We start from the raw sequence: 23464 nt of genomic DNA, 5'->3' as shown, positions 1-23464 counted from the left end.
GGTGGTTAAAATACTTTTGCTTCTGACCCTGTCCACAGCAGTACATTGCTCTGCTCCACTCCTGGAACGCTGCTGGTACAGTTAGTGTATTACTGTAGGTAATACACTAACTATTACTGTAGGTAATACCCTTACCAATACCCTTACTCCCACTTCAAAAAATCAGAACGATCCCGTTAAATTACAGGCTTACTTTAAAGGTGTAAAGTGTAATTCTATCCAACCTGCTCCAAAGAATTAGGGGGTAGCACTTCACTTCTACTACTGGGCCTATACAATCTAAAAGTTACATCAAAAAACAAACAAAAAAAAACATATACTTCTACTATAACAAACACCTGGGCAAGAATACCCAAAAATCAACCAAACGGCTGAAACTCTGACAGCTGGTCTTCAGTCTATATGTGCTATTTAGCAGTTCTTTACATGTTGGGAAGCATTATTAGATAGCGGATAGTGATCTATCAAAATATGCTATTTTTGGACAAGGCAGCATAAATCGTCAGAACACTGATAAAAAAACACGGCTGTTTTATAATTGTTATGAGTGGTGTCGGCCTATAATTTGCGTTAGCCATCTGAGACGTTCAAATGACTCGCACTTTCATCCCGTCCTCCGGGCATCCAGGAGACGACTCTGCTGGGAGGAGAGCAGTCAGCATCGGCTTCAATGTCAAAACTGTTCATTCTTCATTTTTTTTTTGATGATGTTAGTTAATTTTTTTCAAAAACCAGGCTGTTTCTATTTGCTCATCTTAGTTTGGACCCAATACAGTTGAACTGTATGAGAAATATGACACTAGGAAATTAAATGTTAGGGGACACAAAGTTAAATTACAGTTCGTAAAGACAACAGTATTTTCCGCAGTGTCACCAGAGTGAACAAAATAAGACCCGTTAAAAAAAGAAAAAAATATTTTTTACAAGCGTTTATTGTCTTTTACATAAATAGATCATTGAACATTTTAAGGACCCAGAGACATAGTATGCACACTATATCTACATAGTACACATTGTACGAGTATGATTGTATACACATAAAATACAAAATGATGGCATATAAAACATCTCAGACAACTTGTGTCTTATATTTCTATTTACATCTCAATAATATCTTACATGTTTTGTTTTTTAAAACATTTCAGAATTCAAGGCTACATAAGAAGGCACAGACGGCAGTGACGACATGTTTTGATGCACATATAAAAAAAACTACTTGATAGTTTATGTTCCAGAGTTGTGGTTTGATTGATTACTGGCTGATTACAATTTGTGTTGGTTGTCTAAAGTCTTTCATTGGCACCATTATAAAGTAGTGTTTTTAAACTGATCACTCCCCACAAACACTTGAGGTTTATTTGAACTGGCTAAACCTTCATCTCACACTCTCAAGCTAATCTGGCTTTGTGGTAAACACTCTGTGCAAAGCTTTTTTCTCCTTTTATAAAATGTGTGCGCCGAGTCTTTACATGAATAACAAAAACATAAATATCAAATAAACATTAAAAATCCGATAGCTGGGGATAAAAATGACTGTACGGATCCCACTTTTACCAGCTTCTCTTCATGCTGTCAGAAAATTCAGACCTACATGACTACGATTCTGATTTCCCCATAAGGTCCTAAAAAAAATAAAAACTTTAGTTCCTGACTGTTATTAGTTATGAGTGAAATGGTGATGATTAAAAGTTTGACTCATTTATTAAATGGCTGATTGCTGGGCGTTATATTTGACGAATTTAACCTCTATTGGTGACGTCTGATTTAAATAAAAAGAGGCGTTTTTGGTCTGTAGAAATTCATGTCAAACTGCTACTAAAATCTCTGAGATAATTCTGAATAACTTTCAGAATTGAGGGTGGCTATGCACTTTTCAAAATGTAATGTTGTATTCGATTCTCCTTAAAATTAAGCTGTAATAAACCTTCAGCCTAAAAAATATCAAGAGTCTCCTGTTGATTCTTCAGTTTCCTGTTGGTCTGTCACAAGATTTCTACTATTTTACTGCTTTTTTCCCCTTGAACATAAGAAAGCAGAGATAAGTAGCCAACTAGTGTAGCAATAATAATACAATTTGTATTTATATAGTGCGCTAAAGCACAAAATGCCTTTAAGATTCACAATCAAAATTTAAAAGATATTAATAAACCAATGTAAGCCCCAACCTATATGATATCCTCAGATTAGGAACATGATAGCAAATATATATCCAGCGGCACTGAGCCCATACATAAAATAAAACAGTGCAAATTATCTAATTTTAAAAAAGCATGACCCCTTGGGTTGTTTTTCCTCCTGTCCTGAGTCAACATATACAGGAATGTGGCTAGTCTATGTTTTGCATGATCCCTTTTTTTTTTTTTTTTTTTTTTTTTTTTTTTAACAGGTGTGTCATGCAGTGTGGGACTTGCACTGCCTGGTCCTGGTCTACACTTGGTCTCAACCACTCAAAGTTTTGGTCTTGTCTTGGTCTCGGTTTAGGTGGTCTTGACTAACACTTTTGTACAGGACAGAGCTAACTGCCACAGACACAAGAGAAAGATTTTGTGTCTCAGCATAACGCACATTTCCTCCTGAAAATCATTTAACTGTGACTGTAATTTAAGGAATCTTAACATGTTTGAAGTTAGCATGTGTAGTGTGTGTCATGTCAGATACATGTCACTCCATCACGCTTCATTACACTTTCGCTAGGAGCAAGTTCGATTTTCCGACTTCCCGGCATCACTGGAATGTAATGTAAGTCACACATCTGTCTACTTCCAAATAAGGCACAAAGACCATGATGATACTCAGGAAATGAACTACAGGCAGGGGGTCGACCATTGTAAACTTGCATACAAGAGGAACTGCGAGTCAGTCGATAACTCCCTCATCCTGAAGGCATCTACTTCCCTGCCCTATTTGAAATGTCAGACTTCACAGACATATTTATGGTGACTACTCCTTCAAGTTAATTATAAAAGGGAGAGTTCACCGTTTTCTTGAGGCAGCAGTTTCATAAGGAAACTTGAGGTGTAGACAATCTGTGTTGCTGCTCTGAGCGGCTTCAGCAACGAAGACCCGAGACCGCGGGCTTCATTTGTTGTTCGATTTCGGTTTGTCATCTTCATACAAAAGAGCCTGGGGGAACAAGAAAAAGAAAATATGGATTACATGAATGAAAGAAACGACAAAGTGATGCAGAGTGCAACACTAAACTGATGATGAGAGGAGTGGTAATTCGGCCTTTCACAACGTTCAATTACATTATCCACACACATTAACAGAGCACAGAAGTTTTTTATTTATTTATTGTTTTGGTTGGTTTATTTAATGTTTCATTTATTTATTTAAATTTGTTTTTTTAATTAGTTTTTTCCAATTCCAAAGCCTGATTAAGAACTATGAGTACATTTCTCTTTGAAAGGGTGTACTTGTACGCAATGCAAGTATTATTATATCAGAAGCATCAAATGTTCTTTATATGACAATGATATATTTTATCGCACATTAATTCAGAGATAATATATCTTCCAACAGAAGTAATTATGGTGCCTAGCCTAGTGGTGATCCTTTTCTGTGATTTGAATATGAAATTAGCTTTATAATGCAGTAGCTTCTCAGTGATGGAGGGTTTTTTCATCTGTCATAAACTGTAGGAGTCAAAGATGAACTGTCGAGAACCTCGCCGCCCAACAAGTCACACTTGTTCTTGTCCAGTTTGCATTGCTTGTACTGTAGTCTGTAAGATCACTGCCCATCTGATGGCTTTGTGTCTCCAGGAGATGTTAGGAATGGGCTGCCAGTTTTGGTTCATATAGTGTGTTCTGTTTGTTTAAGTTATGGAGGTGAAATATATCATTACGTTACAGTCCACATGACAGTATAGTGTGGTGTTATAGACGTGTGCCTCTCTCTCAGTACAGCGTGGTGTCACCTTGCTCTCCAGCACTCGGCTGTGGGGGGAGCTGGTGAGCTCCTCCAGAGTTTCTGCTGAAGGTCCGTTGAGGGTTTCAGGCAGCAGGAGGCCCAGGCAGCCGGCAGACAGACCGCTCACACAGAACACAGTGAAAGGCATGGAGGTGTGGAGAGCCCGCTGCAACACACACACACACACACAACAAAAACACACACAATGCATCACAAAAATTAATACGGTCCGTGTCTCTTGAGGAAAGATTGTTTTTTTTTTTTTAAATCCACTAAAATGTATTTAAATAACAAAAATTAGTGTTTATGAGTTTCAATTGTACCCGACCTGAAAATGATCTACAGCAGATCTTGATTAATGTAATTCAGTAATGTAAAAAGTTTATCTGGTTTCACTTTCCAGTGCATCTTCATTTAATAAAAAATATAATAGATACCATAAAACTTCAACCCGTTTTCACAAGTATGGACATGCTACACATCGTTACAATCAATTCAATTGCTACACACAATTCAATCATCAAGCTTTACCACCATGGTTAAGAAGAGAGAGAACATTTTTATTTTTTTTTTTATTATTCCAGATATTAAATTTTTATTTTTTAAATCGACAAATCTCTACCTTTGAAGCGGTAATAAAGTCAAAATACGTGTCCATTACTCTATTTATATTACTTTAGGCCATGAGGGTCCATCGCTCAAAAGAATCAAAAAATGTGTCTTGTAACTAGATCAAATTAATGATTCATAGTTGATATGTTTAACATTAATTTCTAATTTCTATACAAGTAATATACAGACTGGTTTTAATAAATAACTTGATAGTGTGATTCCCAATCAAAACCCTGATAAAAGTTACTAACTATATATTTTACCCGTTTTAATCACCAGGTCTGTTTGTTTTGGAGAGAAGGGGAACTGCACAATGTCACCAAACTCAGTATTTTGATTGAGAAGCCCAACGCGAAAGAAAATGACATAACTTGCATTAACTAAAAAGAGTATAACTAGTATAACTTCATGAATAAAACTGGCCCTACCATTGAAGGAACAAACGGTGCAAGGATTCCTCCAACTCTGCACGACATGGAACAAACACCCAAACCAGCATTTCTGAAACAAACAAAAAAGAAATCATTAAAATAAAAGCACCCCAGGTCAATTTCATGCAGTGTGATGTCTGAATAATTCAACACGCAGTCTGTATTTTGTTAGTTCACCTGATAACTGTTGGGTAGAGTTCAGAGGTGTAGACGTAGGCGATGTTGAACGCTGCACTGACCATCAGTTTTCCCAGAAGGGCAAACGACGTCACGCTCAGAAAGGTTCCTGCCAACACAAATTAATCAGTCACAAAAATGAACACTCACAAGTGAGTTAATGACAAGCATGGTTGCTTCTACTCATGGCTGAGTGGAGTCAAAATGCCATCTTCTATGTGGTCAAAGCAATAACCAAAAACTACAGTTCGCCCCTGAATAGTTAAATACTTGTAATGCTGTCTAGATTTAATCCAATGTTTCTATCCTTATGTGCTTTTAAATGCCTTTAGAATCTTTCTAAATATTCAGGACCTGTGTGTTTTTTTCCCTCCCACATTTAAGATCATTCAGAAGTGTATTCCACTGTCTCACCGGTGTTTTCTGGGATGAACATGGAGCAGAAGCAGGCGGAGCCAGCCAGACACAAGAAACTGGCCATGCTTTTCCTCCTCCCAGCCCTGAGAAACACGACACACAATGACTCATCGGTAGATTCTTTAACAATGACACTGCACAGCTTTATGTACCACAAGCTTTTAACACTGTTGTAAGTCAAACAGAGAAACACAATTGACATAAACTAGTGTAACTGAACACAGCTGATGAAAATATCTACATGTACAAATAAGCAGTTTAAGTAGAAGAACTCCAGGAAGTCAATAATTAACGGACAGGAAGTCTTATGCTGGTGTAATAAAGCAGGAAGTCGTTTTACCATTAGCCAATACACATATACTGATATTGCACACGCATGTTGAAACATTAACCCTTTGGTGGATTAAGGCAAAGGACACTGTGACTACAGGGACACAAAACAAAACCTCAAATGAATGGTTTCAATATTAAAACTTTTCATAAAAAAATCGACAACTTCTCCAGACAGAAAGATCAAACTTTGAGCTGTAAAAAGGTGTTACACAGGGTCAGGGAGCTAAAAAAGTGTGTATTATTGTGTGTTTGTGTGTGTCTTACCAGTGTTTGTTTATGAAATATATGCAGAGCGGGTAGGCGGGCAGCTCCACCAGGCCGTACATGGCTACGTTGACATAGCGGCTACCTGACGTCTCACCGGCCCCGAGAGTCAGACCGTAGTACACCAGACTGCATGCATACCTGCAACACACAAACACACAAACACACACACACACACACCACGTAAGTCGCTATGATAATGAACACATAAGACGGTATAAATGGTGACTAAAAGTTGCATCTGCAGGTTTGTTTTTGGTTATAACTAAGATCTTCTGCACACTCAGTCGCTCCCTGACATTTCTCTTTATTTGTGTTTCCAGAATGACATCCTACACCTTCCTGTCCTGGAGCTTGTTTACTGTTAACTGTGCAACTGCAAACACATGTGGGAATATCTATAGTACAACCAGACTAACCTGATCTATTCCTCTAAAAAAAGAAACAGTTTTAAAGTCTACAATGCTGAGTAATCGGAAGCCAAACTGCTAAAAGTCGTGTACAGACGTATGTGGCAGTAGTATAAACAACTTAACCCTTTAAGATGTGTTATGAACCACAGTGTTTATACAGCATGCTGTAATTCACTTGATTTAAATACATAGAAGCAAACATGCTGCTTATTCCTAGAGTTGATCTCAGTAGGGTGTAACTTCAGACATCAGGAAGATGGAATGTGCAACATTTTTTGGGAGTGAATTCATCACAAAAGTAAAAGTATTTGTGGATACAGAACCAACCCAGCTATAGCACTTATATATTCACCTCTTCAGCCTGCTCAATTCAACAATATGTTAAGACATTTGTGAGATACTGCAATCACTAAAATGCTGTGGGTGACATGAATGTTTGTACCCAAATGCCATGGCAGTCCATCCAACAGCTGTTGAGACACTAAACTACAGAAAATAGCTAATAGCTCATTTGAATGCTTCCAAGTACAGCAGAAAGTAAAATAATAATGTAAGCAGAATATTATCAGTGTGCTAGCAGCTGCAATGTTTTAGTATGAGCAGCAATTACGTTCTCAGTTCTGGTAATAAAAATAGAAGTGTTAGAAATTACAGAAGTAACAGCTTTTGAACCAGCAGCATAAGTAAAGTTTTAACAGCTTGGGGCTACAGCAGTTTGCACGCTTAGTTCTTCTTCTGTGGTGCTACACTCACCAGACATACATGAGCACCATCGTCCTCAGGCGGAGGACTGGATGGATCACCAGCTGCAGGATGCCCGCACCCCTGTTGCCGCGGTTACCGCCTTTAGCCCCACCGACACGTTTCAACACCAGGTTTTTGGCAGCTTTGCCGTTCCTCAGGGCCATGTAGCGGAGAACCTTTAAAAGAAGAGATTAACAGTATCGAGCAACGTTTCAAAGATGATGCACAATCCAGGAGTTTCCGATTGTGACTGCACGAAGATGTAAGATGCTCTAAATCCTTTCAGATTGTTATTATTTCTAATTCCGATCTTTTCAAGAGCTCATGAAATTGTTTTCTAAATCTTGGGATTAAATCTAAAACAAGCCTCAACACTGCAGCAGTTCTAAAAATATATTTTACCTCTTCAGCTTGCTCCGTCCGACCCTGAGAATACAGCCAGCGAGGAGACTCTGGAAGAGTTCTGGAGGGAAGGAAGCCGGGAGAGATTATTGTATTGGCACAAATATAATTTTCTGGATATTGCGTTTGAAAAAGCGTGGGCTTTATCATATTTACAACAGCAGATTCCTTTTCCAAAAACATGTTTTAGAAAGCGCATCTTATATTCAGCCAATCCTCATAATATTACTACTATAATAACAAATAGATTACTCTGAAGTTTTTAACTTCTTCTAAATGCAAAGATGCACTGGAGCAAAGTATAACAGTGTGTTTATGTTTAAGCTCCTTAGCTACAAAACATGCATTCTTCATATCTTAATTTGGTGACGTTTTCTAATACTTTTTTTGTTAACAGAACAGACGTGTTCAGCATCCATTTGCCGAAAAATGCAATTCTGTCAGAAATTTCCGAATGTCAGAAGTTATTGATACCAAATCACAACAGATAATTTTGACCATTTTCAAGTGGTTAAAAATTAAGCTCCAAATCTGTAGGAAAAAAAATGATTTTGTAGAAAAAAGGCCAAAAGATGGGGGAAAAATGGTCACTTTAATGAATGTATTGTATTCTGCTTTAGTTGCATTTATATTTAATTCCTGTTTTGCCTTGAAACTCGTGCTTCTCAACCATCACACGATATTTATCCAATCCATATGTGTGTTTTACAATCCTCTCCTGAGAGGAGATGCTTCTAATAGTTTTGGTTTTATGGTTTTATGTGAATGAAGGAGGGGACTCGTCCCTCTGAGGTTTTGAACTCACACAGACATCAGGAAGAACAGGACACCAGACGAGTTGGCCACTATGGCCAGGGTCCTCCACGGTCGGATAAAGTAGCCCAGAGCTCCAAACAGTGCAATGCCGACTGCAAAACTCATGCTCGTCAACGTCCCTGAAGAAGGAAATACAATAAAAACTAAATTCAACAGCTTAGTAACTGCAGGGTAATTTAGCCAACACAACATTTTTGTGCCAAAATCAACTACGGTACTATTTGATATTGTATCACCAAGCTCTATATTCGATTTAAAATGATATCAAAGAAGAAAAGCAAACAAAGGATCAACTAATTCAGCAGCAGGAAAAAACACAGGTCATCATATAGAATGATGTATGATGGGAGTGTTTTAGGTGTTTAACGTACCGGTCATGGCCCAGTAGGACTTGCCCACGTACTCCTGAGTGAGAACGAAGCAGACGAGGCCGATGCCGCCATTCATCAGCCCCACGAGGAGACGAGACACAGCGAAGACCTCGTAGCTGGGTGCGAAGGCGGTCACATAACCGAAGATCACCTCAAAAAACAGACCTGGGAGACCGAGAAAGAGAAGGAGATGAGGAGAGTGAGGAGGCGTAGATTTGTATCTTTGTGGATGCATTAGCTAAACGCACTTGAAACATTTTAAAAAGGCCTTTAAACTGCCCACAGAGGCACAAAAAGGCCTCTGTGAGTTTGTGTAATTAAGAATTAGTACAGTAAGAAATATGTGCAAACATGTTCTCCACAACAAATGTATAATTCCACAATTAGGGATTCACCAATCCAACTCTTTTTCTCATAATACCTACAAAAAAAAAGAGACCTCAGTACCGGATTGCATCTTTTTTTCCTAAATTCAAAATATGTATACCCGATTCTGTAGCTCACCGTGACTCGAAACATCTCAGTAATCATGGAAGCATTTAATTATTATAATGACATTAACAAAAAAGCGGTATTTATTTAAATCCTTACTACTGGAACCTCATATTTAAAATCTGTTAAACTCAAAATAGGACTAAAACATCTTCTACCTACTTCTTTTAAATTTTCAAATCTTGTGCAAACTCAAACGTCCTCTGATAACTTCACAAACACCCAGGAGTCTGAGTCTTAGATTGCCCTCACCCGTCAAGTAAACAGGTCTCCTGCCGATCTTGTCGGAGAGCGGCCCGAAGACGACGTTCCCGACCAGAAGCCCGACGAAAAACAGCGATCCAGCCAGACTGACCTTATAGGCCTGCTGCTTGATGAGAAACCACTGGGGAACACGGAGAAAGGCGGAAGACATTCATCTTCATTTCTGGATTTCACTGATGCAAAAACGAACACACATGCTGAATCAGCGGCGTCGGTTTGGTTAAAAGTGATGATGCATATGAACTCTAGCTCCCTCACCTCTGTCACTATGGAGTCGATGTCCTCTGTAAATGTGACGTGTTGGTGGAGCTCCTGCTGGCTGGATGGGACCCCGTCCTGCTGCTCGATGTGGTACTTCGGCGTAGATCCAACCAGGACGATCAGCATGGACTGACAGGCCATGTACACCTGTAACACACAGATCACTATGGTAACAACCAGAGAGATATGAAGTCTATCTTTAACATCACCACTACTGCAACTGTTAGCGTGGTCTAAAAACCTGTATACACGTCTCACCAGCTGAAAATCGGATGTCGGTGTAACATTTTTCAACCCCAAAATAAAGTTTAAAATATACGTTCTGTGATTCCTCTTAAATCTTTACTCTGAAAAACAGGTGTGGAATGTAATATTGCTCACATATTTTACTTAGGTCCAAATGTTACATTATAAAAAAAGGGAAATATTTGACTTTTTACTCCACTACATGAATCTGTTATTTTATTTTCTGTCCATTGAAAACCATGTATTTCCAAATGTGTTGATGTTGAGTGTTTGTGATAAACTGAAGGATGTTCCTTAGTGTGTTGAGAAAATTATACTACATCTGAAGATAAATAAACTGTTTAAAACCATTCTGGGATCAGCTGGAAAAGGCATCGTCACAAAGCTGAAAACAGGGCTGTTTGTATGAAGCATGTTTTTGGATTTAATTACTCAACAGAATAAATTAACACTATTAGCACAACCTTAATATATACAGCGGTTAAATGCAACATACACATTAACGCAGCTGAAAATTTATATTAATCCAAAACTATCATATTAAATAGTGAAACACTGACTAACAACATTTTCTGCCTTGTTTAAATTTTTTGTTATTCTTATTGCCTTTATCATTTCTGTGTTAACCATGTAACGGGCCTTGGAGTACCTTTAAAAGCACTAAAATGTATTATTATTATCATTATTATTATTATATTTTACTGGACAATGAGGACTCTAACTTTATGTACTTTAACTACATGTTGCTGATAATTATTAACTTACATACGTTTCCTCAAGTAATGTTTGCAATGCAGGACTTTTACTTCTGGAGAAGTACGTTATTGTGTAGTATTGCTACTTGTATACAATACAACTTTATTAATCCACAAGGGCAATTTGATTTTCGGCATAAATAGAAACAGACCAAAAAAAGAAAAAAAAACAGACACATCACAGACGGACAATTTACAAGCAGAGGAGCTAATCTTTGGAGGTAAAAGTCATAATAAATAATGATAATAAAAAAGGACACAAGTAAAGGATCTGAATACTTTGTTTCCATTACTGGCCTTTAATCAGGATTTTGCAGGAGACAGGCCTCATTAAATGGCTGATTTTTTGTATTTGAGTACGTGACTCACATCATGTGTTCAGTTCCACATGTGAGAAAACTTCTGTCATCTATTTTTGGTGAGCGAGCCAAGGAAGGGTTAACTTCTCCCCATGACGGAAGCTCTGACAAACCTCATTTGAATATGCCAATATTTGCGATCAAATTTGACATGGGTGACAATACATACCAAGAGAAAAAAACATCCCCGAATAGTTACTTATACGTGGGGGGAATTGCGCCACAAGTACCGATGGGCCACTTCCTTCCTAGTGGCTCAAAAGGTAAACAATGTAGACATCTGTAGCCCGCATGGGAAGCTTTTATTCCTTAATGCATTATAAAAACAAGTAAACTAATAAGATGATCGATGCAATCATTGAAAGACTAAACAACCTTTGCACGATTTGAATTGTTGTGTTTGTCCACCGCAGCGTTAGTGCGCAACAGCCACGTAGCGCTGCCGCCGTGCGTAATGGGTACTTATCCAAAACACGGTGGGGTTTTTGGGGGTTTTTTTTGGTTTTTCTTTTTAAATTCTCTAACCTGTGTCAGGACCAGGACAGCCACCGCCCGCTTCTGGTAGGGTCCAAACTCGCCGACAACCCGAAGAGCTTCTTCTAGATCCATCCCCCCCCCGGTGCTCTCTGCTTCTGCGTTACTGGAGCGCGTCACTGCCGGAAAGTGCACAAGATGAAGAGTGTGATTTCCTCCCACAGCTCACTTCCGTGTTCGCATGTTTAGGTCATGTGACAACAAAAAAAAAGGAAGGAATGTGCAACATTTTTTTGGGAGTGAATTCATCACAAAAGTAAAAGTATTTGTGGATACAGAACCAACCCAGCTATAGCACTTATATATTCACCTCTTCAGCCTGCTCAATTCAACAATATGTTAAGACATTTGTGAGATACTGCAATCACTAAAATGCTGTGGGTGACATGAATGTTTGTACCCAAATGCCATGGCAGTCCATCCAACAGCTGTTGAGACACTAAACTACAGAAAATAGCTAATAGCTCATTTGAATGCTTCCAAGTACAGCAGAAAGTAAAATAATAATGTAAGCAGAATATTATCAGTGTGCTAGCAGCTGCAATGTTTTAGTATGAGCAGCAATTACGTTCTCAGTTCTGGTAATAAAAGTAGAAGTGTTAGAAATTACAGAAGTAACAGCTTTTGAAAAAAAAAAGAAGAAAGACAAATACCAAATAAGTTCAGCAGAGTGGAAGGTTTATTTTCAAGGCACTTTATAAAGATAATTCACATGAAAGACAATACTTTAAAACACTAACTACAATAAATTATCAAAAAAAATGTCTCCTCTCAACCCTCCACACACAAGAATCCACTAAACTATGTGACAAAGATTTATCCAGATGTTCAATGGTATAAAAATAATTGTCCAAATGCTTTGACATAAACTCTGAACTCTGCAGATTAAACCATTTTTATGTGTGCACTTTATTTACTTATCAAATAAGCATATATCAGCACAATCGCCTCCAATTAGTAATTTAAGCAGGATAAAAACAATGGCAGCATTCCTAAATTGAATTATTACAAGCAACTTTTTTTTTTTTCTTTTTTTTTATAATTATAAGTGCATCCATCTCATCGAGTCCATTCACACTGAAGGATCATACAGTTCCCCAGATCTACTTCTGTTCACGGTGAAACCACTCAAACAATCACAGACAAGTTATTAGAAGAGATATGAGATAAGATTGTCAGCCATCTTTTCCATTAAAAACAATAAAAAAGCATTTCATTTGCCAACAACATAAAAAAACTTAAGATGCTTTGTTATTTCAGAGCTGGGTTAGCTAATATTTCACACTTTTACTATATTGTTTGTATTATGTGGGCTTGTGTCTTTAGATTGCATGCTGAAATGTAGCTGAATGACAGGTATTGAGTTGTTTCTTACATATTTCATATTTGCTGCATATAGCCCAGCCTCCATTAGCAACAACCTATACATGTGTAATTTTACATTACACCATTTCATCATTTCCTCCCACAAACATCAGTATTTTGGCAGGGAAGTATGAGAATCCTTCCAATGAAAGTAACAGGCGATGATGCACACAGCGGTCTGCTCGGACAAAGTGGTTTCCTGTAGCAACAGTGCTCTCGAGGACAGATTTGATCCTGTTTCTAGGAATCAAGGGTGTCACGACTTAAGGAAGTTTCTTTGACGTTGAGTGGTTGATTCTCAGGTGACAGTTGATTGTCTGGGCCTCCAGATGACAGTTCAGTTTTTGGGCCTCCATTTTCAGGTGGAGGAGGAGGAGTGCTGAAGCATAATTTCTTACGTTTCCACATTATCACAACCACAACGATTGAGACAGCAACCAGAACTCCAACTCCAACTCCAACTACACCGCCTACGTTGCTTTCCACCTTGAAGAGCCAATTGTCAACAGGGTTACTAACATCACTACTGATCGGGTTAGTTATCTTGCAGGTGATGGTCTTGTCTCCTTTATTCTCAGTCTTGGTGATATTCCTGTCCTTTCCCTCCAACTTATCCCAGTCTTTGTCTCCAAACTTCCAGCTGTAGGTGACGGGTCCGACGTCTGTGAGGTTTGCTTTACAGCTCACCTTACAAAACTCTGAAGTATCCCTGCATGTCAGTGTTCTCAGCTCCACCACTGGCTTGGGGACTTTCCTGATCAATATAGCTCTGTACATCTCATTCTGGACCTTGCTGTTGATCTCCATTGAATACAGGCCTGTGTCGTTTTTGTTCATTTTATTGATGACCAATAGTCCAGTCTTTTTGTCCAGGGTTGTGCGTTCTTTGTAGCGGCCGTAGTACTCCAATTCTACACTGCCGTCATACCACTCGGCCACCAGATTACCATCACACTTCCACAGGATGTTTGTGATGGTCTCGGGGTGAGGAGGCCTCACTTCGAGTTCGAGGCTACCACCGTCCTCGAAGTACTTGTCCGTCACCTTATCTCCGGTTGCGCGCAGCACCGCCACAGACAGCACAAAATACCCGATCAGCTTCTCCATGTCCACGGATCAATACACAGCCGGAGGGATATCGATCTTCATGCCACCGAGATACAAACGACGGTTTCGTTAACGGTCTCCACACTCTGCCAATGCGTCTACACCCTTCCTGTCTTTCAGAGGAGGTATGAAAAAACACGCTCTGTTGAAAAAAATAAAAAAAAGACATGCTGTCATGTCGGTGCCTGAATAAAATTCAATTCAATTTAATAGAAAAATATATATGAAGTAATAATGGTTTTTTTTCTAAAAGCAGAAGTAATGTTGCCATGTATGAATAAAAACATGAAATAAATAAAATGTATATATATATAATAATATAATATAATTTTAAAGTAAAACACCTGCATCAAAATCTTATTTTATATATAGGTATTACTGTTTTTACTGTATTTATTTGAGTATTATTCAACTGCGACTTCACTACATTTTATAGGGAAATATTGTCATTTTTACTTCACTATATTTATTTTAAAGCTTCACCTACTTTGCAGATGAATACTAATTTAGATCAACTTATAAATAATGATTATTAATTAAAAAAATGTTGTTTTATAGATTAATTTACTCAGCAGTATAGTCAGCCTAATTACAATTTTTGAGCTACAAGTATTTTTACACTTTAGAACTGTTACTTTTAGTAAAGTAAAATATTTAAATAATTCCTCAATAACCGAATACCATGACTTGCTTTTGCATGACTAGCCTGCCATTTATTAAGGGATAATTAATTATATAAAATCAACTGATTATACCACTAATTATATTATTAGAAACGTGCAGGCCTTCAGACAGTTAGACATCTACATTAACGTCACATCCAGAACTCCCCTAGGCATGCCACTCGTTTTGGAGAAAAAGTAAACGAAAAATATAAAGAACATTGATGCAAATAGAAAAACAGAAAGACCAATACATATTGTAGTGGACATTATACAGTTTGTAATAACTTTGATGAGTGAAGTTATGTCTTTGTAGCAGGCAGTTCTTTGGACACCTCCGTGGAAAGTATTTGGTTAGGGAGACATTATTCACTGTTACACCTTCAAAACCGAAAGTAAAGGGCGGCCACTCTCCCCATTGCGCTTGCGCCTAGAATTACAAATAATATTTTATTATTTTTCTGTCATTTACTCGTTTTCTGAATATATAAGTCCTTAAAAAAATATTTTATGAATTAAAATTAATTCAGGTAAATAATTGCATGTAAAAAAGACAAAATATACATGTATGTGTGTATAAATATGTAGAAATATAAATGTGGTTTAATGTGTCCGGTCTTTATTTTTTTTAAACAAGCTAAAACAGAAGCGTCTGTAGTCTGTTTGTCTCTCCTCTGCTGGTTGAAACAAAGCAGCCAGGAGGAAAAAATAACTGATACTATCTGATGTCTGTCTTCTGATTATTATCATGTATAAACTTCAAGCAGGAATGTTATTTATTGATATTTTAGATTAGTCTCCAGTGAGATATTAATGACTTTGTATATTGACTTTGCTGTTGTAAACATTACTGTTGTGAAAATAAACAATTTCAAATCCTGCTGTTTTAAAAATACGTCTATGTTTTTAAATGCAATGATTTAGTCTTGAAAAATAACTAATTATTGATGGAATTATAGAGGTCACTACATTTCACACACTGTTCCTTTAAACAAGGGAACTTTAGCCTAAAATATGACAAGTCAGGTAACTAGTAGTTACACTTACTAATCCCTAAATATTAGCAAATTTAAGTTTTAAAAAAGACAATATTTATTGTATCTAAACACAAATCTTGTTGCTGTAAATTAATGTTAGAAATCAATTTATTTGTTGACTACTCATCAGCAAAAATGCACAGTGATATAACGTTCTACTTTCCCATTGCTGTCCAAATCAAGAGCTACAGCATTGGCTTATAGTTTGTAAAGTTTCTTAAAGGGATCCGAAAAACCCTCTGCACAGTCTATGTCACGGGTGTGGTGTGGACCCAGAAGCAGTGCGACAGGACATGGAGTAGAATGCAGCAGCTTTATTGAAAGCGGGACATAAAGCAGACAAACAGGCAGGGCCTGACTCATGTCATGAATTCCTATCAGGAGAGCGCCAAGCCGTCAGGGAAACAGGCAGGGGATCAGGCAGACGGAAACCAGAGGAAGCGGAGGCTAAACTCGTAGTCGGGGACAGAAGGCTAAGGCGGCTAACTGGGGCAGAGGCAAGGTAGTAATCTCGTGGTCGGGGACCGAAGGCTGAGTCGTTTACCGGGGCTGAGGCAAGGCGGAGAAGTCCAAGCAGGCAGGATCGGCAACAGGGAATCAGTCCAAGGAAAAACACTGGAAGGTCTGGCATGAATGTGGAGAACGATCTGGCACTGAGTGTGTGAATGAGTGGGGTATTTATACTGAGGTGAGCAGTGCAGCAGAGTGATCAGGTGAGAGGGATTGTGCTGATGAGGTGGGTGTGACAGGTGCACTGAGTAAGGCTGATTAGGTGAGTGAGATGTGGAGTGACAGGAGAGAAGGGGCAGAGCTATGATAGGCTGTGAGCTAGGAGTCAGAAACCTCGAAGACTGAGGCAAGGCGGACAGGCAGAACCCCTCTGAGGGGCGAACAGGAAGGCGAACAGGCCGACGGGGCCTCTCTGGGGGTCGGCCACGGGGACGACCAGGCCGACGGGGCCTCTCTGGAGGTCGGGCGAGGGTCTCTCGAGGCGGGCGGATACTCTCTGGAGGTCGAGCGAGGGGCTCTGGAGACTGGGGCTCTCGGACCTGGGGCTCTGGCGACACAGCGGAAGAGGGAGCAGTGGGACGCTGCGGCCCAGCCGGGACGGGGCACAGGGCGAGTTGCGGCCCAGCTGGGACTGAGTGTGTGAATGAGTGGGGTATCTATACTGAGGTGAGTAGTGCAGCCGGCATGGGCCCGGGGAGAGCTGCGGCACGGCCGGAACGGGAGCGCCGACGGGACGGGACGGGCGGTGCAGGAGTCGGCCGGAGCGCCGTCCATATTACCCAACTAGAGAGCTGTGCTCAATCAATGCAGCGTTACTTGTGGTTCCTAGAGTATATAAAAGTAGGATGAGAGCCAGAGCCTTCAGTTATCAGGCTCCTCTTCTGTGGAACCAGGTTCCAGTTTCAGTCCGGGGGCAGACACACTCACCACTTTTAAGAGCAGGCTTAAGACCTTCCTTTTTGATAGCGCTTATAGTTAGGGCTGGTTCTGGTTCGCCTTGGTCCAGCCCCTAGATATGCTGCTATATGCCTAGACAGCCGGGGACTACCTAGGATACACTGAGCTCCTCTCTCCTCTTCTCTCCCTCCATCTTTATGTATTAATCTCCTATTTATGCACATTACTGATTTTGCTTCTTCTTTGTGCTTTCTTGCCTAGCAGGTTCCCAGGAATCAGGGTTATATTTAGACTGTCATCGTGCCACCTGCTGAGGCCCTCCTGACACCCACTGCTACTACCACTGTCATTATTATTATTATTATTATTATTATTATTATACATTACTCTGCTTACTACTCTTCTTATATGAATCATTTATGTCATATACATTGAATGTGTTGTAAAGCCCTCTGAGACAAATTTGTAATTCTGGGCTATACAAAATGAACTGAATTGAATTTACTAATCCCTAAATATCAGCAAATTTAAGTTTTAAAAAAGACAATATTTATTGTATCTAAACACAAATCTTGTTGTTGTAAATTAAGGTTATAAATCAATGTATTTGTTGACTACTCATCAGCAAAAATGCACAGTGATATAACGTTCTACTTTCCCATTGCTGTCCAAATCAAGAGCTACAGCATTGGCTTATAGTTTGTAAAGTTTCCTAAAGGGATCCGAAAAACCCTCCGCACAGTGTAAGCCTATAATAGTGGATATCAGTACTTGACCACTTGTCAATCATAGACTGTATATAAGTAAATACAGAAGCTCTTGGTAGTGGGAGAGATCTGGTTGCTTCTCTTAAAAAAAAAAAGTTTCACCATATCTTAGTTCCTCAATTTGGAACATGATTAAATCCTGTTCATCTCTCAGAATAAATAAATTGCATCATATCTAATCGAATTAATAATGCACAAAAGTATAAAACAAGTATAAATCTCTTTAATTTTACAAGCAACTTTGAGACGTCGAGCCATTCACTACTATAAACCAGAGACATTCATTACACATCATCCTGACATTAAGAAAGACCAAAAAGGTTAAAAATAGTATAAGTGAGAGTTGGGCAGTGATAACATTGTTTTGAAAATAATATATAATAAAACTGTTTTAGTTCTGAGAGCGGAGTGGTAGTCTGGACTTCTGTGGCGTTGAGGCTTCGTTTTCTGCCACTTTCTGCCGGGCGGGGATCTTTGTCTCCTTCTTACCGGCCTTCTTTTGCTGAAAAAGAGAAATTACAACAACAAATATTGTTATCAATACAGTACACACACCTCACGATTTAAAACTTTTAGACATTTTTCAACCTTTAAATCAAAAGTGTTTATATTTTTGCTGATCACCTTGAAGAAGGGAACGCGTTTGCTCTCGTTGAAGACGAGGTTCTCGTCGTTGAAGGACGGCTCTGTAGCCAAGCTTTCATTACAAGTACTCAGCTCGTCCTCCAGAGAGTCCTAGACATGACAAGGAGAGAGGGGAACGTCCTGCTGCAGCTCTTCCTGCAGGAAGCCTTGGACCAGCTGTTGGCCCGTCTCCACGTGGTCCCGGAGCTCTGCCTGCTGTTGGTCCAGGGCCGTCCGGTTCAGGGTGGTCTGGTTCTGCACGGCCATCAGAGACCGCTCCACCTCCTCCTGCCGACTCGACAGCTCCTCCTCTGATGTCCGGAGCTGTTCTGTGCAGCGCATCTCGACGCTCTGCAGAAAAGATGAAGGATTTATCTCCAAGACCTCTAACTTTATGTTAGTAACTTCATACATTTTTCTAAAGCTAGTATTTTCTCAGTTTATCTGAAAAAATAAAATGGAAATGCATTGTTTTTCAGACTGTGTAACATTTGGAAATTTTGACCTTTTTCTTCCTGTCCAGCTTGTCGTGGAGACCGGTTACGTCACTGGTGCTGGCGTCCACTGTACTGAGCAGCTGAAGGACGACACAGAACACACAAAAATATTAAATTATATTCAGAGCATCCTGCTGAGAAATCCTCACTATTAACAATAATAATATCATTTAAAAACGATATGAATGTATTCAGATTGTTTGGTGCTGATCACAGTGACATTTATATATTTGCACAAACAAAATCTATTCTAAAAACAGGAAGTTTGGTCAAAAACAGCAAACGCAAGAAGTTACACACAAGATGGTGCATTACAAGAACAGAAAATATTAGTAGTATGGAAAGTACATGAAGAGAAAAAAGGAACAGAAAAAGAGAAGGAAGCTAAATCTAACTAGCCAACATCTAAATATAGTTAATAAAACATCAGTGCACATTCAAATGCAGTGTGAAGTACATCAAAGCATCATGTGTCAGCATCAGTAACACTCGTCTGTACCTGTCCCGCCGTGTCATAGAGAGTTTCCTGGACGGAGGTGAGCTCCGAGCAGACAAACTCCTCCTGACTCAGCTTTTCTTTGGTCTGCTGCAGGTCTTTACTCGTCTCCTCCAACCTGAAACCACCACAGAAAACATCCATTCTTTAAAGTGTACATATATACTGTGCTTTAAACTCCTGCAGTCTCATTTTCATATGTCTAAAAAGGGATTTCATATTTAATGACCCCTCACCTCTGCTGCTTCTCGTCCAGGTCTACAGCGCACTGCTCCAGTCTGGTTTTACTGTCCACGAAGAGCTCCGTCACCTGCAGAGAGGACAAAGTGTGAGTGCAGGTAGAAACCACGACGGCAGCTCCGATAAATACACAATGACACAGTTAAAATGTATGAAAGGATTAATGGATTATCAAAATAGTTGCCTATTATCGATTGAAAGAAGATGATTGAAGTTAATCTGAGGCTCATGTACCTTCTTGATCTCCTCCTCCATGGCGGCGATCTTGTCTGTGTACTCGACTGTGTGCACCTCATGAGAGGTGATCTGACCCATCATGCTCCTGAAACACATACGAGACTGTCAGTTCATATCTGTGACTGCAGAACAGACGACACAATCTACATCTCTAAATCTACGTCTTATTAAATGAAGAATTTTTTGAGCTAAATATTATTATATATATATGTTTTGGACCTTATTATTTCTGGAGTGAATTGAGTTTAATGCCTCTTTTTAATGTGTTAATGAATACTCAGAAAATATTAGACAGCAATTAAGAAAAAATTACTAATGTCAAAAGTAGTTTATCAAGGAAAAATTATAAGAATTCTCTAGTTACATTTTTAAGTAGTTTCTGACATTTAAATAATGTCATCGAACTTAAAAAAAATAGTTTGATTAGATGATTAGATTAATTTCTTAATGAAAATCAATCTGTAGTTGCAGCTTATTTCTCTCAAGTTCCATGTTTTGGTGATGAATCAGGTGTTACATAGTTAAAGGTGTCCAGTAAAACAAATAGATCCTGTGTTGGACCTACTCATAGTTCTCTGCAGACAGATAAACTCCGTTCTTGTCTCGAGTGGCGGCCAGGTCGTGCTTCAGACGCTCGATCTCCTCCGTGTATTCCTGAGCGGACAGAGAGTCAGTATTTTATTTAAAGATAGTGAAATTAAAACAACAACATTTCCTGATATGCAGAAAGTTATTTGGCCTTTCTCCTTCTAATCGAGATCTCAAACTCATCTCTACCTTAATGAGCGTCCTCTTGGTGAGTTTCTGGTTGACCTCGGGTTTGTTCATGATGTTCTTGGCTCAGCTGGCGTACTCCAGCGTGCTCAGAGTCTCCTGCACAAACAGAAAAAATATAACACCATCAAGAGCATGCAAACTGTACCTGAGCTCTGAAATTGACTTTTTTTTTTTAAATATTGTCTCACAAGCACATATTCACAGAGAAAACAGAACGTACCTCCAGGTTGCTGGAGGAAGGCGACACGGTGGCGATGATGGAGGTTTTTGTTCGTCCTCCCAGAGAGTCCTGCAGGATTCTGGTCAGCTTAGACTCTCTGTTGGAAGATGACACATTATTTATCTAGTAATTTGAGCTAGACTCATAACTCATCCTGAATGATGCGTCATGACTAACGAGAAACTGAAGTACAGACATGCCAGACTAGATCTGAGGTCATTTAGAAACAGTGTCAACATGTTGTCCACCAGAGAGCACTGACAAATCATTTTCATAACAGTAAAATCAGCTGATTAGTACCCTCTAGCTGCCAGTTTATAACTTACAACTACTTAAACTAGGGAATTCTAATAATGCAACAGTTATGCAACAAAATCAACAACATTTCTTCTTCAAGAAGGGTGTAATGTTCAGGTGTTGAAGTGGTTTTAGAGAGTGTTGACTAAATAGCAGAATCACCTCAAAGTGTGATTTTTATTTTAGATCTACGACTCCTCTCTGGTTAAGTACTATAAAGAGGAGAGCTACAGAGAAAAAAAGGAAGCCAAAGAAACAAAAATAAAAGAGTAAAATGATTTTATTCATGCATTAAGTCTTATCTCAATATTTTACTTCTGGTCAAGAAACCACATCTTTTGATTGAAACATTTTGATATAAAAATATATAACATCTTAATTTATGAACTTCATAGTTGGAGATCTCCATTTCCAGTTGCAGGAGAAGTGCTCTGGCCTCTCCCTGCCACGCTACCTGCTGTAGCTCCTCCCACCGAACGTCAGTTATGCGCGTTCATGTGAATTCAGTTACATTGATAGGAAGACGAACAGTCCCACAGCCAATAAGAACGGAGAATCGGAGCCTCGCTCTGATTGGTCAAAGTGTACATGAGCGGTGGCAATTTTTGGGTGCGGCCCACAGAGGCAGGGGAGAGCAAAGTTATGAGCAGATATTCTCAGAGCACTTCACCTACATATAGCTGACTGGCTATTAGGACAGTTTTGCCAAATATTACAGTAAAGAAATTACCCACCCTAGCTTTAAGTCTTATCTCAATATTTTACTTCTGGTCAAGAAACCACATCTTTTGATTGAAACATTTTCATATAAAAATATATAACATCTTAATTTATGAACTTCATAGTTGGATTGTTTGCGTCTCCATTTCCAGTTGCAGGAGAAGTGCTGGTGGTGTCTTCATTGCTAAAGGGGCGTATCCATCCATCCATTCCATTCATATCCAACCTTTACAAATTGCAACATCCACACCCGCAAGTGAGACCAGCACAATAGCCACCACAATAGCCAGCACAATAGCCATCACAGTTTCTTCGTTTATTTCCTCCTCGAAGAGCAAATTGTCAACAGGGTTACTAACATCACTACTGATCGGGTTAGTTATCTTGCAGGTGATGGTCTTGTCTCCTTTATTCTCAGTCTTGGTGATATTCCTGTCCTTTCCCTCCAACTTATCCCAGTCTTTGTCTCCAATCTTCCAGCTGTAGGTGACGGGTCCGACGTCTGTGAGGTATGCTTTACAGCTCACCTTACAAAACTCTGAAGTAACCCTGCATGTCAGTGTTCTCAGCTCCACCACTGGCTTGGGGACTTTCCTGATCAATATAGCTTTGTACATCTCATTCTGGACCTTGCTGTTGATCTCCATTGAATACAGGCCTGTGTCGTTTTTGGTCATTTTATTGATGACCAATAGTCCAGTCTTTTTGTCCAGGGTTGTGCGTTCTTTGTAGCGGCCGTAGTACTCCAATTCTACACTGCCGTCATACCACTCGGCCACCAGATTACCATCACACTTCCACAGGATGTTTTTGATGGTCTCGGGGTGAGGAGGCCTCACTTCGAGTTCGAGGCTACCACCGTCCTCGAAGTACTTGTCCGTCACCTTATCTCCGGTTACGGTTGCGCGCAGCACCGCCACAGACAGCACAAAATACCCGATCAGCTTCTCCATGTCCACGGATCAATACACAGCCGGAGGGATATCGATCTTCATGCCACCGAGATACAAACGACGGCTTCGTTAACGGTCTCCACACTCTGCCAATGCGTCTACACCCTTCCTGTCTTTCAGAGGAGGTAATGAAAAAACACGCTCTGTTGAAAAAAATAAAAAAAAAGACATGCTGTCATGTCGGTGCCTGAATAAAATTCAATTCAATTTAATAGAAAAATATATAAGAATAATAATAGGTTTTTTCTAAAAGCA

General features: G+C 39.3%; 4 protein-coding genes across 6 annotated transcripts in view; all 4 read right to left on the bottom strand.

The window, feature by feature from the left end:
* Positions 1 to 923: 923 nt before the first annotated feature.
* slc22a15 (solute carrier family 22 member 15) lies at positions 924 to 11913 on the bottom strand. Of its 3 annotated transcripts, XM_054600004.1 has the most exons (13): positions 11795 to 11913; positions 9907 to 10056; positions 9637 to 9769; positions 8893 to 9057; positions 8511 to 8640; positions 7706 to 7766; positions 7313 to 7479; positions 6147 to 6287; positions 5547 to 5632; positions 5133 to 5241; positions 4953 to 5025; positions 3920 to 4078; positions 924 to 3123 (listed from the first exon to the last, which is right to left on the bottom strand). In XM_054600004.1, the coding sequence occupies exons 1-13, from the start codon at positions 11876 to 11878 to the stop codon at positions 3079 to 3081; spliced, it is 1503 nt and encodes a 500-aa protein (XP_054455979.1). In that variant the 5' UTR covers positions 11879 to 11913; the 3' UTR covers positions 924 to 3078. The 3 variants fall into 3 exon arrangements, with proteins under 3 accessions (XP_054455979.1, XP_054455977.1, XP_054455980.1); XM_054600002.1 differs by lacking the exon at positions 924 to 3123 and having other exon boundaries at positions 3132 to 4078; XM_054600005.1 differs by lacking the exons at positions 924 to 3123; positions 11795 to 11913 and having other exon boundaries at positions 3132 to 4078; positions 9637 to 9821; positions 9907 to 9988.
* Positions 11914 to 12464: 551 nt separating this feature from the next.
* LOC129092498 (uncharacterized) lies at positions 12465 to 14387 on the bottom strand. Its single transcript, XM_054600467.1, has one exon. The coding sequence runs from the start codon at positions 14273 to 14275 to the stop codon at positions 13409 to 13411; it is 867 nt and encodes a 288-aa protein (XP_054456442.1). The 5' UTR covers positions 14276 to 14387; the 3' UTR covers positions 12465 to 13408.
* A 3969-nt stretch (positions 14388 to 18356) lies between these two features.
* Positions 18357 to 23464, bottom strand: part of kif11 (kinesin family member 11) — a 34315-nt gene continuing 29207 nt past the window's right edge. The window contains exons 26-27 of the mRNA XM_054600849.1: positions 18773 to 18883; positions 18357 to 18650 (exon numbers count right to left, since the gene is read on the bottom strand). Of these exons, the coding sequence (XP_054456824.1) occupies positions 18540 to 18650; positions 18773 to 18883 (222 nt within the window). The 3' untranslated portion in view covers positions 18357 to 18539. The remainder of the gene's footprint in view (positions 18651 to 18772; positions 18884 to 23464) is intronic.
* Positions 19108 to 23351, bottom strand: LOC129092825 (uncharacterized). The gene is made up of 4 exons (XM_054600853.1): positions 22616 to 23351; positions 21240 to 21336; positions 19278 to 19349; positions 19108 to 19123 (listed from the first exon to the last, which is right to left on the bottom strand). Exons 1-2 carry the CDS (start codon positions 23207 to 23209, stop codon positions 21328 to 21330), a joined length of 603 nt encoding a protein of 200 aa, XP_054456828.1. The 5' UTR covers positions 23210 to 23351; the 3' UTR covers positions 19108 to 19123; positions 19278 to 19349; positions 21240 to 21327.

This window comes from Anoplopoma fimbria, chromosome 6 (genome assembly GCF_027596085.1).
Source record: "Anoplopoma fimbria isolate UVic2021 breed Golden Eagle Sablefish chromosome 6, Afim_UVic_2022, whole genome shotgun sequence".
NCBI classification, from domain to species: Eukaryota; Metazoa; Chordata; class Actinopteri; order Perciformes; family Anoplopomatidae; genus Anoplopoma; species Anoplopoma fimbria.
Note: the sequence above shows the minus strand (reverse complement) of the source record. Positions and strands in the feature narration are given on the sequence as shown.